The following is a 15,682-nucleotide window of genomic DNA, read 5'->3' on the forward strand; positions in this document are numbered from 1 at the left end:
GCAGCCGCCTCCGCCAGGGCCGGGCCCGATCGGGCCGCCCGCGAACGCCTGCCCCCCCGCAGGACCCCCACCCCCCTGCGCCGCCCGCTGAGGACTTCCCACGGCCAACCCCGGGGCCCGCCGAGGAAACCGTTGGCACCTCGGCACCGACCCGCCCCTCATCATAGCCCCGCCCCTCAGCCTTGGCCCCGCCCCCCGGCCGCCGGCCGCGGCGGGTCCCAGTGCCGCTGGGGCGGGGCTGCAGTCGCGCGCAGGGCGGGCGAAGCGAGCGGCGGAGCGGGCGGCGGCCGTCCCGGCGGGGCAGCTCCGGGCGAGGCGCGAAGCATGGCGCTGTCCGTGCCGGTCAACGGGCTCAAGGAGGGTGACAAGGAGCCCGTCATCGAGCTCTTCGTCAAGGTACGGGGCCCAGCCCGCCCCGGTCCCGCTCCACTCGGGCCGCTGGGCATCCCCCACCACCCCCACCCCCGACGCGGGCTCCGCGTTCCCCGCAGCAGCGGGCGCGGAGCCCCCGGGCCGTACGCGGGGTCCTGCGGCCGAGGCGCGGGGCGCTCCCCTCGGGGCGGCCGCGGGCTGCGGGCCGGGTCAGGCGGGGTGGGGTGGGGCGGGGCGGGACGGCCGCGCACAAAAGGGGCTGGGGCCGGGGGAGCGTGGGGCTGTGGCCGGGGGGAGTGTGGGGCCGGGGCCGGAAAACGCCCGCCCGGAGGCCGCGGGGAGCGGAGGCGGCCTGGGGTAGCCCCGGCGTGGCCGCGTGCTGGGCGTTGCCGTGTCGTCCCTGTCGCCGCCTGTCGCGGGCCTGTGCGGCCCGGGCCCTGGTGGCGTCTCTCTCGCGCTTAGCACGACAGCGCGGAGCAGGCGATTCGGTTTCCCCGTTTAAACGCGGCTCGGAGAGCAGCTTGGGAGCCCCGGGACGCAGCTCCCCGGTGTGGCGGCGTGGTGGGAGGCCAGCCCCGGGCCCCCGGGGGCCCGCCGAGCGCAGGAGGCGACGGGCACACGTCTCCAGCACGCCACGCAGGGCTTTGCCAAGAAGCTGTTAAATACGTAATCTAATTTATTAAATGGTACTCTAAAAAAGTTGACTCTTCCTGTTTTCAGACTTGTTAGCAGTGTGGAGATGCGGGACCTAGGGGAAGCCCCTGGGGGGGGAGGGTTCCAGGCACGATCCTCATCTGAGCGTGAAGGCTCCTGGTGCTCACTTAGAGCTCACCGGGACACAGCAGTTGTGTTCTAGGCTACTCTGAATTATTTATAGCAGTACTTCTTTAGTATAACATGCTAACTTACCTTCATCCAACCTAAAACTCATTCACCAGTTTTTTTCTTATTTTTTAAACAAATTAGAGCAGTTACTGATGGCAGAAAGATTTGGGGGCATGGTGAATCCTTGTGGATCTGCTCAAGGAGGCTGTGTTGTGCTTGAGGAGTAGCATGAAAGAAAGCATAAAATAACTTTTCAGAAAAATGTATTGATTCTGATTAGTATTGGACCGGCAATGACGTCAATGAGTATGAAAGGGAAAAAGCAGGGAACTTTTCTGTCACCCTCAGTTAAAATTTCTTTATTTGGATGGATTTAGGATGGCTGTGCTCAGGGTTATCCCTCAAGGAAGCCTTTTCCCAGTGTTATGAATGGCTGCTACGAGCTGTACACTTGGCAGCCTTTGCAATAGAGTTCAGGACAAAAAGGGATTCATTTTTGTCTGTCTTCATGATCTTTCAGTAAAGGTTATTTTCATGGAAAATCCTGCAGAGGAAGAACACCCTCTACCCCCCAGAACACTGGAAATAGTTGTTTCATCTGGCATTGCTACCTGTCCCATACTTTGCTGAAGCTGTTAAAGCTAACAGAAGTCTTGTATGCTGTCTGACTGCCCAGATCATCGCTTCATGCAAATGAGAGCAAAATACTCACATTTTTCAATAGAACTAACAGCGTCTTTTTAGCAGAGCACTAGAACTTTATTTATTTCTTTCTTTCTGTAAATGGGAAGTTCAGTGTCTGGTTTTGTCTGTTCTGCACAGTTCTCACTTGGCTATGGGTGCAGTCCAGAAAAAGTCTGATGTTACTGAGTATTAGAACAGGACTTCACAATGTGATAATGTTCCAAGCAGTGCATGGGGTCTTGGGTCTACCCATGCACTGTTAGTCAGTGAAGTGCTTCAGACAGAGGTGGTGGAAGGACTTCCTGATGAAAAAAGAAATGTGTGCCAAATGCCTGCGGCTGAAGGGCGGCAACTGTATGACCTGCGTACAAAGGATTGTAGCAGCTAGACTAAGATGAAACAGAGGTATGGGTTAAAGCTTGAGAAACAAACCTGTGAAGCAGGGGAAACTGCTTGGCTTCATGCCCAAAATGTTGTGTTTGAATCTTATTTAACTGATCAGTAACTGGATAGGGTGGGCACAGCAAGGAGTGTGCAGATGGTGAGCCCTCAGTTACGAATAGCTGTGTAGAGCTGTCTGACACACGCTGACTGCTTCAGTTTATTCAAGAAGACAGTGTAGTGTATCAGTCTGTTATAATTCGTATTTTCATCGGCTGTGATAAAGGATGTGCAGAAGTAGAATATTCAGATAAGAAAATGATTGTATTGTGGTGCTGGAACTGATATGAATGTTTCTTGGTCTCATAATGAGCAACTTCAGGAGCTTTTTTGTTATAGCTCTGGTGGGCTGCCTGCAGGCTATTTTAAGCTAAGTGAAAAAAAATATTTCTCAAGTCTTCTGAGAGTTGGTTAGGAGAAACTAGTGATGTATCTGATTTCATTCGGTTCCTCATATGTTCATGTGTATTATTAATAAGGGAGGCCCACTTCTATTGTCTAATGAATATTTTTATATACTCTGGTGGCATTTTTAGAAAAGTGAAGACTACACTGTGATGAACATGCACACAGAAACTCAGGCATTGGGATCTGAATACAACTCACATAGGCCACCAATAATAACTGCAATTTAATTGGTCATGTGTGGATTTTTACTATAAATAAAAAGTGTGTCTGACTGCTTTGGTCAAACAGAGCCACTCTTCTGCAGAAACCACAGGACAGAGCCTGTGCAGAGTAAGATGTGTACAAAGGAGGTGGGGATGGAAGCTCTCTATAGCTCAGTCTTTGGTGTTCTAGAGGGCAGCCAGCAATTGCATTCTTCTTGTAACAGCAAGGTGAAGACATGGATGATCAGTGAGTTCAGTGTTAAGGAAAAAAAACAAACTCAACAAACAAGAAATTCCTAGTCGTATATCTGTTGGCAGGAGACATTGGTTTATAGTAGATGTAGGTAATCATTAAGGAATATATGGTGGTCTTCAGCTGTGTAACATGTGTATACATGTAATTTAATTAGGCCTTGGATATCCAGCAGCTTTCAGATAGGATGTCTTTGTGAAACTGGGCACTAATTTTGAAAATCAGATGTGAGTTGTACTGTCTGTAGAATAAAAGCTGTGAATTCATATTTGATAAATATCCTCTTCTAAAACTCCCAGTGATTGTATCAGTTTATCTACATCTCTGTATAGCTGAATTAAATAGAAATTCAGCAGGTGAACTCTGTCTTCTGGGACCTAGGTGCAGTTTGTTCAGTTAGATGTTGAAGCTTGTGACAGAGAAGGGATGTGCGCATGCCTGCATCTCTAGCAGCAGACTCGATGCTAGCTCCATGCTGGGTGAAGGAGCACGATCTGTCTGACCTGCTAACATGTGGGTCTGCCTTTGTTTTATGGTTGCTCTTTGCCTGTGAGTGTCTTTATGTAAGGTCTAATCTGTTGTGCTGCTGTATATTGGTTTATAACACACCATTCCATAAACTTGCTCATTGTCATTTTTTTGTCATCTGCACTACAGCTGTAAAATTAAAAAAAAAAAAAAAGAAAGAACAAAACTAGAGACATGTAACATTGCTTCTCAGAGATGGTGCTGTCAGAGGCAGGCTTGTCACTTGGTAATCTTATTGGATAAGTCTCTTTATGTACAAGATCATCCTTTGGAGGTTTTAGTGTAATAACCTCAGCACCTGTGAACTTTCTCAGTATGCATTTGGTATGGATAGCAACATTTCACGTGTTGCTTATTTATTGTGAAGGATCCCTGTATACATTGAAGCATAACCATCTTGGTATACCTGTGCTTAATTGTGGTGAATCAGGCCTTTTTCTTTGGCCAACAAACTACGTTGTTTTAATTTCTGCTTTGGAGACTTTTCATATCCAGAAACCTCTGTCTTTTACAATCTGGTTGCTGATGCAGAAACCAGTGCACTTTGCACAGTATTGTTCACAGAGAGATGGTCCCAAGTCTAGACATTATTTCTTTCCAAAATATTGGAAAGTAAGCTTATAAACTTCTAGCAATAATTTCCAAATGGGTTAGAGAGGAGTTACTTTATCTTCATTGTGAAATTGCTTCTGAATGTCTTTCCACAGGAACAATAGTTTTATTTGCTGGCATCTGCCCTCCACTTGCCTGTGATTAGCATCTAGGCAGCTCAGGTGGTCAGGAGAACTTGTGGCTTGCTTTGCTGTTGCAAGATGCCTGTTGCTCGCGCGCTTTTCCACTGTCCCCAGCGAGCGGTCTGGTAGAGTCCCTGAGCCTCAGCTTGTCATCCTTTGCAGCCTGCTCCTCTGCCTGCCGTCTGCAGTGGGGCTTCTGAGTCACTGGCACTGTGGTGTATGCGGGAGCTGTGTGCCACAAAGGCATTCTTTCAGCATAAATCCTGCTGTGAAAGACAATTTTTTCCTCAGCCTTCCCAGAAGGGAAGTGTCTCAGGCTGTGCATTGGAGGCTTGAAAGGAAAGGGGTGCCTGTGACTTAGGACGGTTATTGCTGGAGAAGCTTTGGGATCTGGGTCCTATCAAAAAGCTGGGGGAAATGCACGCCAAGGGGCTGAGCAGTGCAAGCCTTGTGCTTCTGTGTTTCAGTCCAACCATCTACGTGTGTAGTAAGGAATGCACAGAAGCAGAGAAGAGTATACTTAGCACTAGAGATCATACAAAAATATTTGAGGAGAATGAGAATCCTCTGGAAGGAGTTGCCTCAATGTCTGAGAAGTAGCGGGTGGATGTCGGAGCTGTTTGTAAGGTCGGTTCTACTGCTGGGAGGGCATGGGGGGTTCCATGGGTCTCTGGGCCTTAGCGTGGCAAGCAGTCAGTCATCGTTCCTCGCGGCGTCCCTGCCCGGCCCTGTGCAGGCTGTCCTGGCCTAAGCTTGTGGAAGGAATCAGAGAGGGAAGAAAGAGCTCTTTGAGAAGTAATCCTGCTCGTCTTTTAAGGGGAAGAGGCTGGGCAGAGAAGCAGCTGGCTCTGCAGCCGTCTTTTGTCACTGAACTTGTAGATTTTGAGGGCAGTGTTATCCCATAAAAGTCTGGTTTTAGGCGCCTAGCCAGGGAATCTGTTGAACTTTTAGCTAAACAGTAATCTGTCTGCTTTGGAAAGTGACTTTTGTACGCTGAGGTTGCAAGTGTGAATTTAAGTGTACATTAGTTAAAAGGGACAAGAAGAGCTGTGTGCTCTGTTATTTTCTCACTGGTGTGAGCACATTCAGGTTCGCTTTGGAAGGAGGCGTTCATCGTGATGTGACTTAACTCCTGGCCGATGTGCTTCTGCAGTGGTGCCTGCATCAATTCCAGGTTCTGCTTGGGCTTGGCTGTATAGAATTCCCCATGAGCTACATTTAAGACTGGATAAATGTACTTGACGGTATTTTATTTTTCTTTTGAAGATGTTCTCGGCTGATTAGGCCTTGCGACTGATAACCAGCTGAGCAGGGCAATTCTATAAAGCCTTAATTGGACTGTGGGAGAAAGTGAGGTGGCTTCTCCTTTAGGATAGAGGCCCCTAGGTCTGCAAAAACTTTTAAAAGTGAGCCCCTTAAGTTTGTCTAAAATAACAAACTTCAATTAAGCTGGTGGTTGGTTGCAAGTAGACCATCTATGGAAAAATACTTTACATCTGAACTTGTTAATCCATCTAATCGATTTTTATATTCAAAGTTATTCTGTAAATAACTTGTAAGAAACAACTGCTTTTTGTCCTAATCAACTTTTTATTTCTTGCATTTTCTTGAATATTCTTTGATTCAGAATACTCCTAAAATAGGTGTCAGGTACTCATTCTACTCTTCCTTTGTATTAAGAGTTTCTGAACATTTTAACAGTTAAAAACAGTTATTTTACCTTGATATGAATTTAAATAGAGCTTTGATGTCAGGGGCTTTATGTTCTTTGCTTGAAATATTTTTTTTTTCTTTAAAAAGAATAGTGTATTTTCTTTTAAACTTGTTTTGATTTTTTTTTTTTCAGTTCAGGTCAAACATGCATTTATGGCATAATCTGATTTTCAGGGCTCTGAATGCTGTTTGTTGATGCTGAAGTTAAAAGCATAAGGTAAATTGCTATTACAGATGTCTTTGTGTGCAAGTTCTCTAGGAGTTCAGACTTATTCCTTGTATTGTTGGCTAGACAAAGGACAAAGGACTTTGCACGAGGAAAGGAAATGACTGAGTTCTGCAATGAATATCCATATTAGGTATAAACTAAATATAGGAGTGTAATCCAGGAGTGAAGTCACATCTGTATATTTTCATGAGAAGAGCTGATGAGATCAGTCAGTGCTACTGGATCAGCTTCAGAGTGTTTTGGCTCTGTTAAAGAATTACTCTTTTGGCTAGACTTTGGTCTGTATTTTGGAGAGCTGCTATTTTTAAATAAAGGAAATAGTTTTTTACGTGTTTTTGTCTAAAAATAAAATGAAAGCATAAGTACATTTCTGTAGTCTTTCAAAATCATGTTTTATCTGCCCTCGTGAGACATGCTGTACTGGATCTTAATGAGGTAAGGCAACATATCCCAAAGGAGGAAGTTCTGCTCTGCGAATGAAGACCTTGGATGCCACTTCCAGAGTGGTGTATAATACATTCATAGAGGTGCCTTTTAGTAAGTGAATTGCTCAGTGCTTGCACTGGCACAAGAAGCAGCAGAGGACAAGCCTCCCGTGGAACCTTCGTGTTCTAGTAGCTATAGAATAAAAATTCCAACACCAATTTTGGTCTAAGTGAATGGTTTTCCTTGATAGAGCTTTGAATGTGCTGTTAGCAGGGGGTGCAGGTTCAAAACAGCAGCTCTGCTTCAGTGAGTTTTGAGAATTCAAGCATTTTTTTCTATTTACACACAGTTCTTCCACAGACATTGCTGTTGATTTCAGATTTGGAGGCAGTTGTGCTTAGCTGTGTTATTTTTTTTTCAGAATTTTGAAACTTTGGGTGAGCACTTGTGTATCGAGGTGGGACTCGTTTGGGCATTCAGTGCTGGATCTGCTGGGGGCATCCTGCCCAGCTGGCGGCACCTCCTTGCTCCAAGAACTTGGCTGTAGACTACCATAAACGAGGCACTTTGTTTTGTCCCATGCAAGTGATGTGTGTTTGAAGGATTATTTGAAGAATTATTAAATTTTTAAAATTGCACTCAGTCTTCTGAACCCCAGTGACCCAGGTTTGCTGTTCTTTTCTCTAATTTTTTCCTCTAATTTTCCTCAGTGTTTGGTGGGGGAGATCTTGGAAACGGGCCCCTTGGGGTGTAGCTGAACCACACACTTAATTAACAAATTTAATAAGCTAGGAGACAAAAGAAACATGTTGTGCTGAATGGTTAACAGCATACTCACCTTTCCTACTCTACAATTGCAAGAATGTGTCAAGTTGTGACTTAGCTGATTTCAGTGAGTTTGGACATATTTATGTTACAACTGAATCACTTTGTTGAAGGTATTGCCATTGGAGTAGAAGGTTAGAAGAGATGAGCTGTGAGGCTTCTGCCATTGTTTAATAACTTTAATTTTCCTTATATCAGGCTAGGAGAAAGCCATGCATCTGGCTATTCACAGTAATACCAAGTTTTTGTATTCATAACATTAAGCAAATTTCTCCATTGAAGAAAATGGTGGTTAGTATTTAATGCAGGTTTCGATCTGACTGTTTATCCAATTCTCCCAAAGGATGAATGTGGGATAATGTCTTTTCTCCAAAGAAATAGAAGGGCTTAATTTCTACTGAATTACGAAGTTATTTTAATACATCATGAAAATCCCATAGCTTTTTCCAAAAGCTTTATGCTGAAAATTAGCTAGCAATAAACAAGAGCTGCATGAAACTGTATGAGACAAATCTCTTAAGTATTTTGATAGGAACAGCATCACAGGGTTAAATACAGCATCATCCTAAAATGGTCAGTTGTTGCTACAGTCAAACATCTAACACAGCAGTGGCTAATTGGAAAGGTGATGACTTAAGAGGCTGCTTGAATGGGCTGATAAACATTCCTTTCCCTGGTTTAATAGTCAGATCTCAAGCACTTACTGGGAGTTCAATTCATTTACTTATTTTTTTAAAAGCTTTTTGAGTTTACAGGAACATCAGCTGAAGTGGAAGTTGGATCAATTACAAATTAGGTAAAGAAGATGCGGCTTGTCCAGAGGCAGCAGTAGCTAAGGTTGCTTTTTCCCCAGGTTGGGGTAGGTGTCAATCACCACATAGAAAATATAGGTTAATCGTCTTAGGCTTTTTGTATTTACAGCTAATTCCAGGTATGAGCACTGGACTTGTGTTTTCTTTTTTCCCTATGCTTTTCTTAGGACTCCAACTATTTAAGATAACAATGATTATCTAAATTGTTCTTTAGCACTAACTACTTTTCTGGTGATCTAAGAGTTTAAACCTAAGTTGATATAGTGCTACCAAGCTCTAAGTTCCCTTCTAGAGGTCAAATAAGGGCTTGCACAAATCAATATAGTTCATGTAGGGATAAGGCTGTGATATAGGCACCTGAAGCTTAATTTGATGCTTTCTGAGGTCATCTGGCCTGTTTGTAAATGGATGTACATTCTTTTCGTACAAGGTACTTTCCTGTTTTAGGTGTTGAAGGTAGAGGCAAGTTAAGCACACACCTTATAAAAATAGTTACTTTCTGAGTTCAAAAGCAGTTGACTTAGGATGAAGGTTAGTTAATGATGGATTTGGAGAGCAAGATTATCTAGAAAAAGGCATGATGCAGTGGTAGTGTCCGGTAATGTAGTAGGCTTGTGATGAACAGAAGTGAATTTGAACTAATGGCTATGTAACTTGTCAAACTGCTGACCTTTGAGGTAATGAGAATGATGCTGGATGTTTTATTTACAATCTTCTGAGCATCATAAAAGAATTGTAGGAGTCAGCATGCTTGTCAGAGATGTTAAATCATGTAAATAAATAATCAACAATTACATTAAAAAAAAAAAAAAAAAAAACGCAAGAGGATATTCTTGCAATGTTTGTGAAGTGTTCGTTGCTTGAGCACCCTTTGATATGTCTGGTGTGAGAAGGGACCGTGCTGCAAGGACTTGTCCAAGGCTGCCCCATGGTTTGTTTGTAGCTGATGCTGGTTGGTTGGTTATTTGAATAATAGACCCTGAGAATTTGTTTTCAGCTGCTAGTACGCCTATCCTTATAGTACCGTTCTTCAACTTTTCCATGTTAAGGTCTTCTTTTCAGCACTCTGTTTTACGCTTCCCAGGAAAGCTGCATTTGAAAGAAAGGACTCCCGTAGCAGCAGGCTGTGTACCTGGAAACAATCTTCAGCACTTAAGTTAGAGTAAGGTTTAGTTGATCACTTTCAGTGCTGCTAAGATGATGAAAATGAGTATTTGGATTTCTTGTGCATCACAAGCAATGATTCACTGCTGCCACTAGCTATATTTTTCCAGTAACTGCAATGCAACATTCGATCTATATTGCAACATGGCAAGAAAGTCCTCCTAGTATTCTGAATCCTTTGCAGGTTGCAGTTGGTTTTACAGCTGTATGCATTTTTTTCCTAGATTTGACCTTCAGTCTGTCTTGCTTATTGTGTCAGGGAACTCCTTTGGGCTGTCAGATGTCTGGACCTCCTCTATCACAGTGTGCCAGTTCCGCAGGGCAGCGTCCCGGTATGTCCTGGCCTGATGGCCACTGCCACTGGGAACTGGATGCGAGTTATCCGCTGTGCCCAGGGGCAAGGCGAAGGGGGAACTGGCGGCAGAGGTGTCTTTTTGTCTTGTCATACCTCGGATTAAATGTGGCTGAACCAGATTTAGTTAGCAGCAGAGTTTGGGGCTGGATTCTAGCTTGCTGCCTGACCTGTTCTTCCCGTGAAAACGACTTCCCCCACAAGCTAACAAGTCTGGAAGCACGAGAATCCATCTAACGTCATATGTTACAGACAGCGCATCTTTTTTGTCTGTCCTGAGCTGTGCATCTTACCATCTCATCACCTATATTCTCTTCCTAATGGTGCCTCATTAATATTTTAGGCATTGTGATCCTTTAAGGCGCGTTTCTACAGGCGAAGCCAGCACATACCTGTGACACCCTGAAGCCGGTCTGGCTGCTGAGGACGTTATGCCAGAGAGCCTTGCGGTCCTCGCACAGTCCTGGTTCCTTACATCTTATCTGAGAGCCCTGCCCAGTCAACAGCATGGAATTCTGTTTATCCAGCTCGGCAAGATAAAGGCGCAAGTTGCAAGGGTTTAGACTGATACTGCCAGGCTTTTCCGTATTCCTGTGTGGAACATTAAACCACTCCTGTTTGTATTCTTTCATCTCCAGGGTTTTGAACGGCTGCTTGTTTTTCACTTTAATCACTTTGTTGGTTTACCTTAAACTTTTCCTCTTAAAACACTAATCCATGTAGGATTATTAATTTGCTCATTTTTTGAATGAGCTTACTGTGAGAGTGATTTTTATCTGCTGTTTTGAGGTAATGGGTATATATCATGCTGTTTTCTCTTGTAGTTTTCCCAGCAGTTTTTTTTATTAGTTAGAACTGAAATAGAGATTGCTTTTTATTTATTTATTTATTTTTCCTAGTCTGTTTACTTGCTTTTGAACTTTAATCCTCTAGACAGAAGTTCAGTTTTCTTGTTCGGAGCAATGGGCCTTGATTGGGGGTGTAACTAGCTTCGTCACTTGTATTTTTTGCCTTTTTATTCCCCTCAGGAAGTATTCTGTGATGTGTTTCTAAATTGGATTTTTCCTTCTTCAACAAAAAGTTTTTTCCCTCCTCTTCCTGGTATATCAAATCTGGGAAAGATTGCTTTGATAGTTCTTCATTCCTGGGGGGGGGGGGGGGTGGTCTACTGTCCTGCTCTTTCTTTGCCTTTATTTACATAGGCAGAGACCGAACTGTATTGCATTTCTCATCAGATGCAATTTGACTTTACTGTTATTCCTGCAGTTATTTGATGCAATTTGGGAAACTCATAATATACTCCTTTTAACTGATTTCTGTTGGAAATGATTTTGCAAGCCTTCAGGACCGAAGATTTCTAGAATTCTGTTTTACTCTCAAGTCTTTTAGATGTATGCTATATAGTGAGGGCTTTGAATCCTTTTGAGTATTTCTTTTCTTGTCTGTCAGCTTCTGTTAGTCTTGCAGTAAACTTCAGTCCTATCTTGGTAAAGTAAATGCATGCAGGTCATTGTGTTGGGAGTCAAGTTAATTTTTATGCTCTTGTAAACACAAACATTTCACAGTTTTAATTGATTTTTTTTTTTTTTTTTTTTTTTTTTTACTTCTGTTAGCTTATTTAGCTCTTAGAAAAATGTATGATTACTTAGACTCTCTATTTTTGGGGGAAAGACAATCTAATTTGAATGAAATCACTGCTTTGGGGAAAGAGAAAGGAGGTGGCTTCTGCACTGGCTGGATCAGCTGAGCTGAGCCTCCTGGGCAGTGGGATAAGCAGATTTTTTTTATTCAGGTAGCTGGCACTCTTGGCATGATCTGAGGTACTTGATATTAGAAGTTGCTAGTCCTTTTAAGTTTGTGGGCTATGATAAATCAGATTGTCATGTCAGGGAGCACGCTTGTTTGTTTTACTGCCTTGTGACTCTTCTGTTCTTAGAAGCAGCCCAGTTTGTCATACAGTCCTGTCCGCTGCATGCAGCAGTGGCTGCCCAGCCCTTTCTCTGCCTCGCACCTGACAAGTAATGTGAGGTCCATTTTGCCATCTTCTCAGGTATTTCTTAGTTGCAGTCAGTTTGGAGGGTAACACAACTTTGTTCAAGTCAACTGGATGACTTTAGCTTTTCTGTATAGAATGAGTATAATCTTGTTGAAATAACAAATCATCTAGACTGATGTTCATATAGAGAAGTCAATGTTTAATATTCAGTCTGATGGTGCTGAGGATTAGACGTTGAGCATTAGAGACTAAAGATACCTTGGTATATTGTGGCCTGAATTAAAAGACCAGGTAGTGCCAAATTTCTGGCTCCTAACAGCAAGCTTGAGAAACGACTGTATGATAATCCCCTGCATGACTAGTCATGTGGAATTTCAGAATATTCTTGCAATATTTAAAGGTACTTTACTGCCGACACAGTATTCCAGGGGGAAGATCAGTCTGCACTGACTCTGACAGAGATTCAGCAACTACCAAATTCGTCGTCTCTCTCCAGAGAAAAAGTTCCGTGTGCGACTGAAGGAGAACAATATGCTGTACTGCCAGTGTGGTACTGCTCTTGATGGCGGTTGTAACAGATCTGGGCTGTAGCTCTCAGTGCATCAAATACAGGAAGATAAAAAATGGGCCTCTTGGGCAAACAGTTACATAGCAGAATTCTTTGGCGCAAGAGCATTGAAGCCAGAAGTTTCTTGGCGTTCTGACCGCATTCCTTTTCCAGTATGCGCTCAGAATAACTCGGGACTTTTTGGAGCAGAAGTGGGACAAACTTTTGAAAGTAGATACAAAAGTCTAGGCTCAGTTTAGCTGTTTGCTTGCAGCTTTGAAAATGCATTAGGTTTGATAAAATTGCTGCTTGGTAGGGGGCTGTAATCCTTTTTCTCTGATTTAAAGTAACTTAAAAATTCTGTAATGCTTAAACAAAACCAGATGCTATTGATTATGTTGTTTGTTCATTTTGAATGTTTTGCTTATATTGAGAGAGAGGAAAAGTTTCTGTACATATTGGTGGTACAGCATAAATGCATTTGACCTTTTTTGGTCTTCATAAGAATTGCTTTGGTTTTGTAATTGGGCTTCAGTGAAAGCCACAGTTCTGTGCTATGCCTTAAAGTTTGATCTGTTTTTGTTCACTTCTGTGACTTCAAAGTGGTTTTGTTTTGGGTTTCAGATGGACTAAGATTGCATTTGTAGTACAAGCAAAAATGCTTCCTGAATTTGAGTTTGGTTTATTCCACTCAAAATTCTTTAATCTTCCACTGGAAATTATAAAACTTGGTGGTGGAATTATATTACACGTCTTCACGTGGGATGTATAAGACAAGGCCTCTGGAAATGTGATATTGCACCAGCTCTGGTCTTGAGGTCAGAAGCACTGAAAGAAATAAGAGCGAGGAGAGCTGCTCCTGGCTGCTGCGGGTGGCACCACGGGAGCCCTTTGAGGACGACGACGTGAGCAGCTGCTGCGAGGCACCGAGGGGATGACCGTATGGTCTTGGTGTTGCGCCTTGGTAGATGCCCATGTTCTCTTTTACAGTAAATGTGTGGTGGCTTTTCCACATGAGGAAGTGGGGTACAGCGTAACAGAATGGGACATGCCCACCTGTGCTGTTTCTGCCTGTGCCTTGGTTTACATAGTGTCAGTGAAGTTGGTGTAAACTTGAAGATGGGGATTGATTCTGAATCAAAAAATCGTTTCTGCTTGAGAGTATGAATTAGCCTGGGCAGGAAAATGTAGATATTTACTCAGATGGGATGAGGTGGTGTCTTTTTCAATATTGTTTTTTGAAGGAGGTGATTTTGCATGTGTTGAAGGTGTTTCTGGGGGAAGTAAACAAGTGCAAATCTACACTGGCATAATTCAACTGCAGAAAGTGTCTGTTCCATTGTAAACACAGTAACCACTTCAGCGGAAAATTCTGAAATACACACTGCAATCTGGAGGGATGGGCATTGTGGTTAAATATTAACACACATAAAAACATACAGCTGTTGGAAGTATACCTCAGAGTGAGCTCTTTCTTCATGTTAGCATGTTGCGAGGTAGGAACATGTTCATCCATACGTAGCATCTACAATCCTTTCAATGGTTATGTGCTCAATAGAAAATTGTGTGTTGAACAGTATAAAGCAAAATGGCCAGAGTGACCAGACTGACTTTTCTCATTTCAGTAGGTGCTTTTAGAATTCAGGCTCCCAGACACTGAGAAGTCATGTGCCAGCTTTGAAGACAATCTAATACTGTTAATTAACTACCAGTTTTAATTCCTTTCCCAAGAAAAAGGAGACAATTTGTAACTTAGGCAAAAAAAAACAACCTACCAGCTTTTCTTCTTTCTAACCTTCACTAGTGAAACTAGTAAAGGTTTGAAGAAAAATGGCTCTATATATTCTCCACAACAAAGCATAAATTTGAGGCATTGTAAGTCATGAATCCTTATGTCCTGATATGTCTAGATGGCTTATCTGTGGAAAGGCAGTTGAGTTTTTAAAAAAATAAAATAGCTTTTTGAATTTAAGACACTTTCTCTGAAAACCTTTTTCCCAATCTTTGAAAATCCTGCTGTTAGTCTTTTTAACTTGCTCAGTCTTTCTTCATTCTCCCCACTGGGGCCCCTGCTCATTGCATGGCTGGGAACTGGCAGAAAATTGAAGAAAAAGCAATTCCTTTGCGTGAGTGCCTAAACATTTATTTATTTATTTATTTATTTATTTTTAAGATGGATCTCTACCAGTCAATGCCCAGGCTTTGTATTCAGCCCTTCCACTTGTGACTATGCGGTGTTTAGTAAACATAACTGTCCTGTGTACTTTCTCAGAGGAGTACAGCCAGCATATTTTACAATGTGTTTTAAAGCTGTCTAGGGAACAGGTAATAGTAACAATGAAAGGATTAGCTTGGTCTTGAGAATTTCATTGATTAAAATTATTCTTGGAAATATTCTAATAATAAGAACCAAGATTCTATAATTTTTTAATGTAAAGTAAATGTCAAGATAATCTGACATACGCAGTATTAAGAACTGCATCAATATTCTATTCAAAAGCTCATTTTTTTAAGAGGATTTGAGGTTTCCAATGTCTAATTCTAGCCTACTTTAATACTAAGATCTTCCAACTCAGCAGTATGTACTTCATTGTCAGAGCAATCATGAGATGCATGCCATCGCTGGGTGCCCTGGAGTGGCCTACTGTTGTTATGCAATGGACCATGTGTTGTGGAAGGACAAAGGCTTCTTGATAAATTGCCTATAAAAACTGTATTTGGAATATTACGGTTTTGCCATGTAAGTACCTATGTACTTAGGTATGTCCTTCCTTACAGCACCTGCAGTACAACAAAGTTTCGTAGCTCCTGGTTGCAGTTATCTCAGCAGGACTACACAGTGTGATGAACAGTAAATTGGAAGATGACTAGTTGATTATCTGTGTCTTGTAGAAGAAGGCTTAATAGAAGAAGGCATAAAGAATAAATCCAAAGAACAGCATTGGCTTTGGAAAACTGTTGTCAAAAGTGTGTCTTTTGTAAATTTCACTGTAATGAAATCCTAGTTATGTCTGCTACAAAAAGAACATCACTGGAAGGTCCAGGTATAAAAAACATGGAAACAAAATGACATGGAAGCCCAGCCATACCTTCCCGGTATAGGAAATACGTTTACATATTCTAAGGGTGCTTACCTTTATGCATTATATGGAGGTGCCATCAGGATATCT

General features: G+C 42.7%; 1 protein-coding gene and 1 long non-coding RNA gene across 3 annotated transcripts in view; both read left to right on the forward strand.

Moving 5' to 3' along the window:
* Positions 1-236: 236 nt before the first annotated feature.
* CLIC4 (chloride intracellular channel 4) overlaps positions 237-15,682 on the forward strand; it is a 32,978-nt gene continuing 17,532 nt past the window's right edge. Inside the window, exon 1 of the mRNA XM_035345370.1 lies at positions 237-396. Within this exon, the coding sequence (XP_035201261.1) occupies positions 325-396 (72 nt within the window). The 5' untranslated portion in view covers positions 237-324. The remainder of the gene's footprint in view (positions 397-15,682) is intronic.
* Positions 5,640-15,535, forward strand: LOC118177573. 2 transcript variants are annotated; one of them, XR_004755866.1, is made up of 2 exons: positions 5,640-14,008; positions 14,686-15,535. It is a non-coding gene; the product is annotated as an uncharacterized LOC118177573 (long non-coding RNA). The 2 variants fall into 2 exon arrangements; XR_004755867.1 differs by having other exon boundaries at positions 5,640-13,501.

This window comes from Oxyura jamaicensis, chromosome 23 (assembly GCF_011077185.1).
Source record: "Oxyura jamaicensis isolate SHBP4307 breed ruddy duck chromosome 23, BPBGC_Ojam_1.0, whole genome shotgun sequence".
NCBI lineage: Eukaryota > Metazoa > Chordata > Aves > Anseriformes > Anatidae > Oxyura > Oxyura jamaicensis.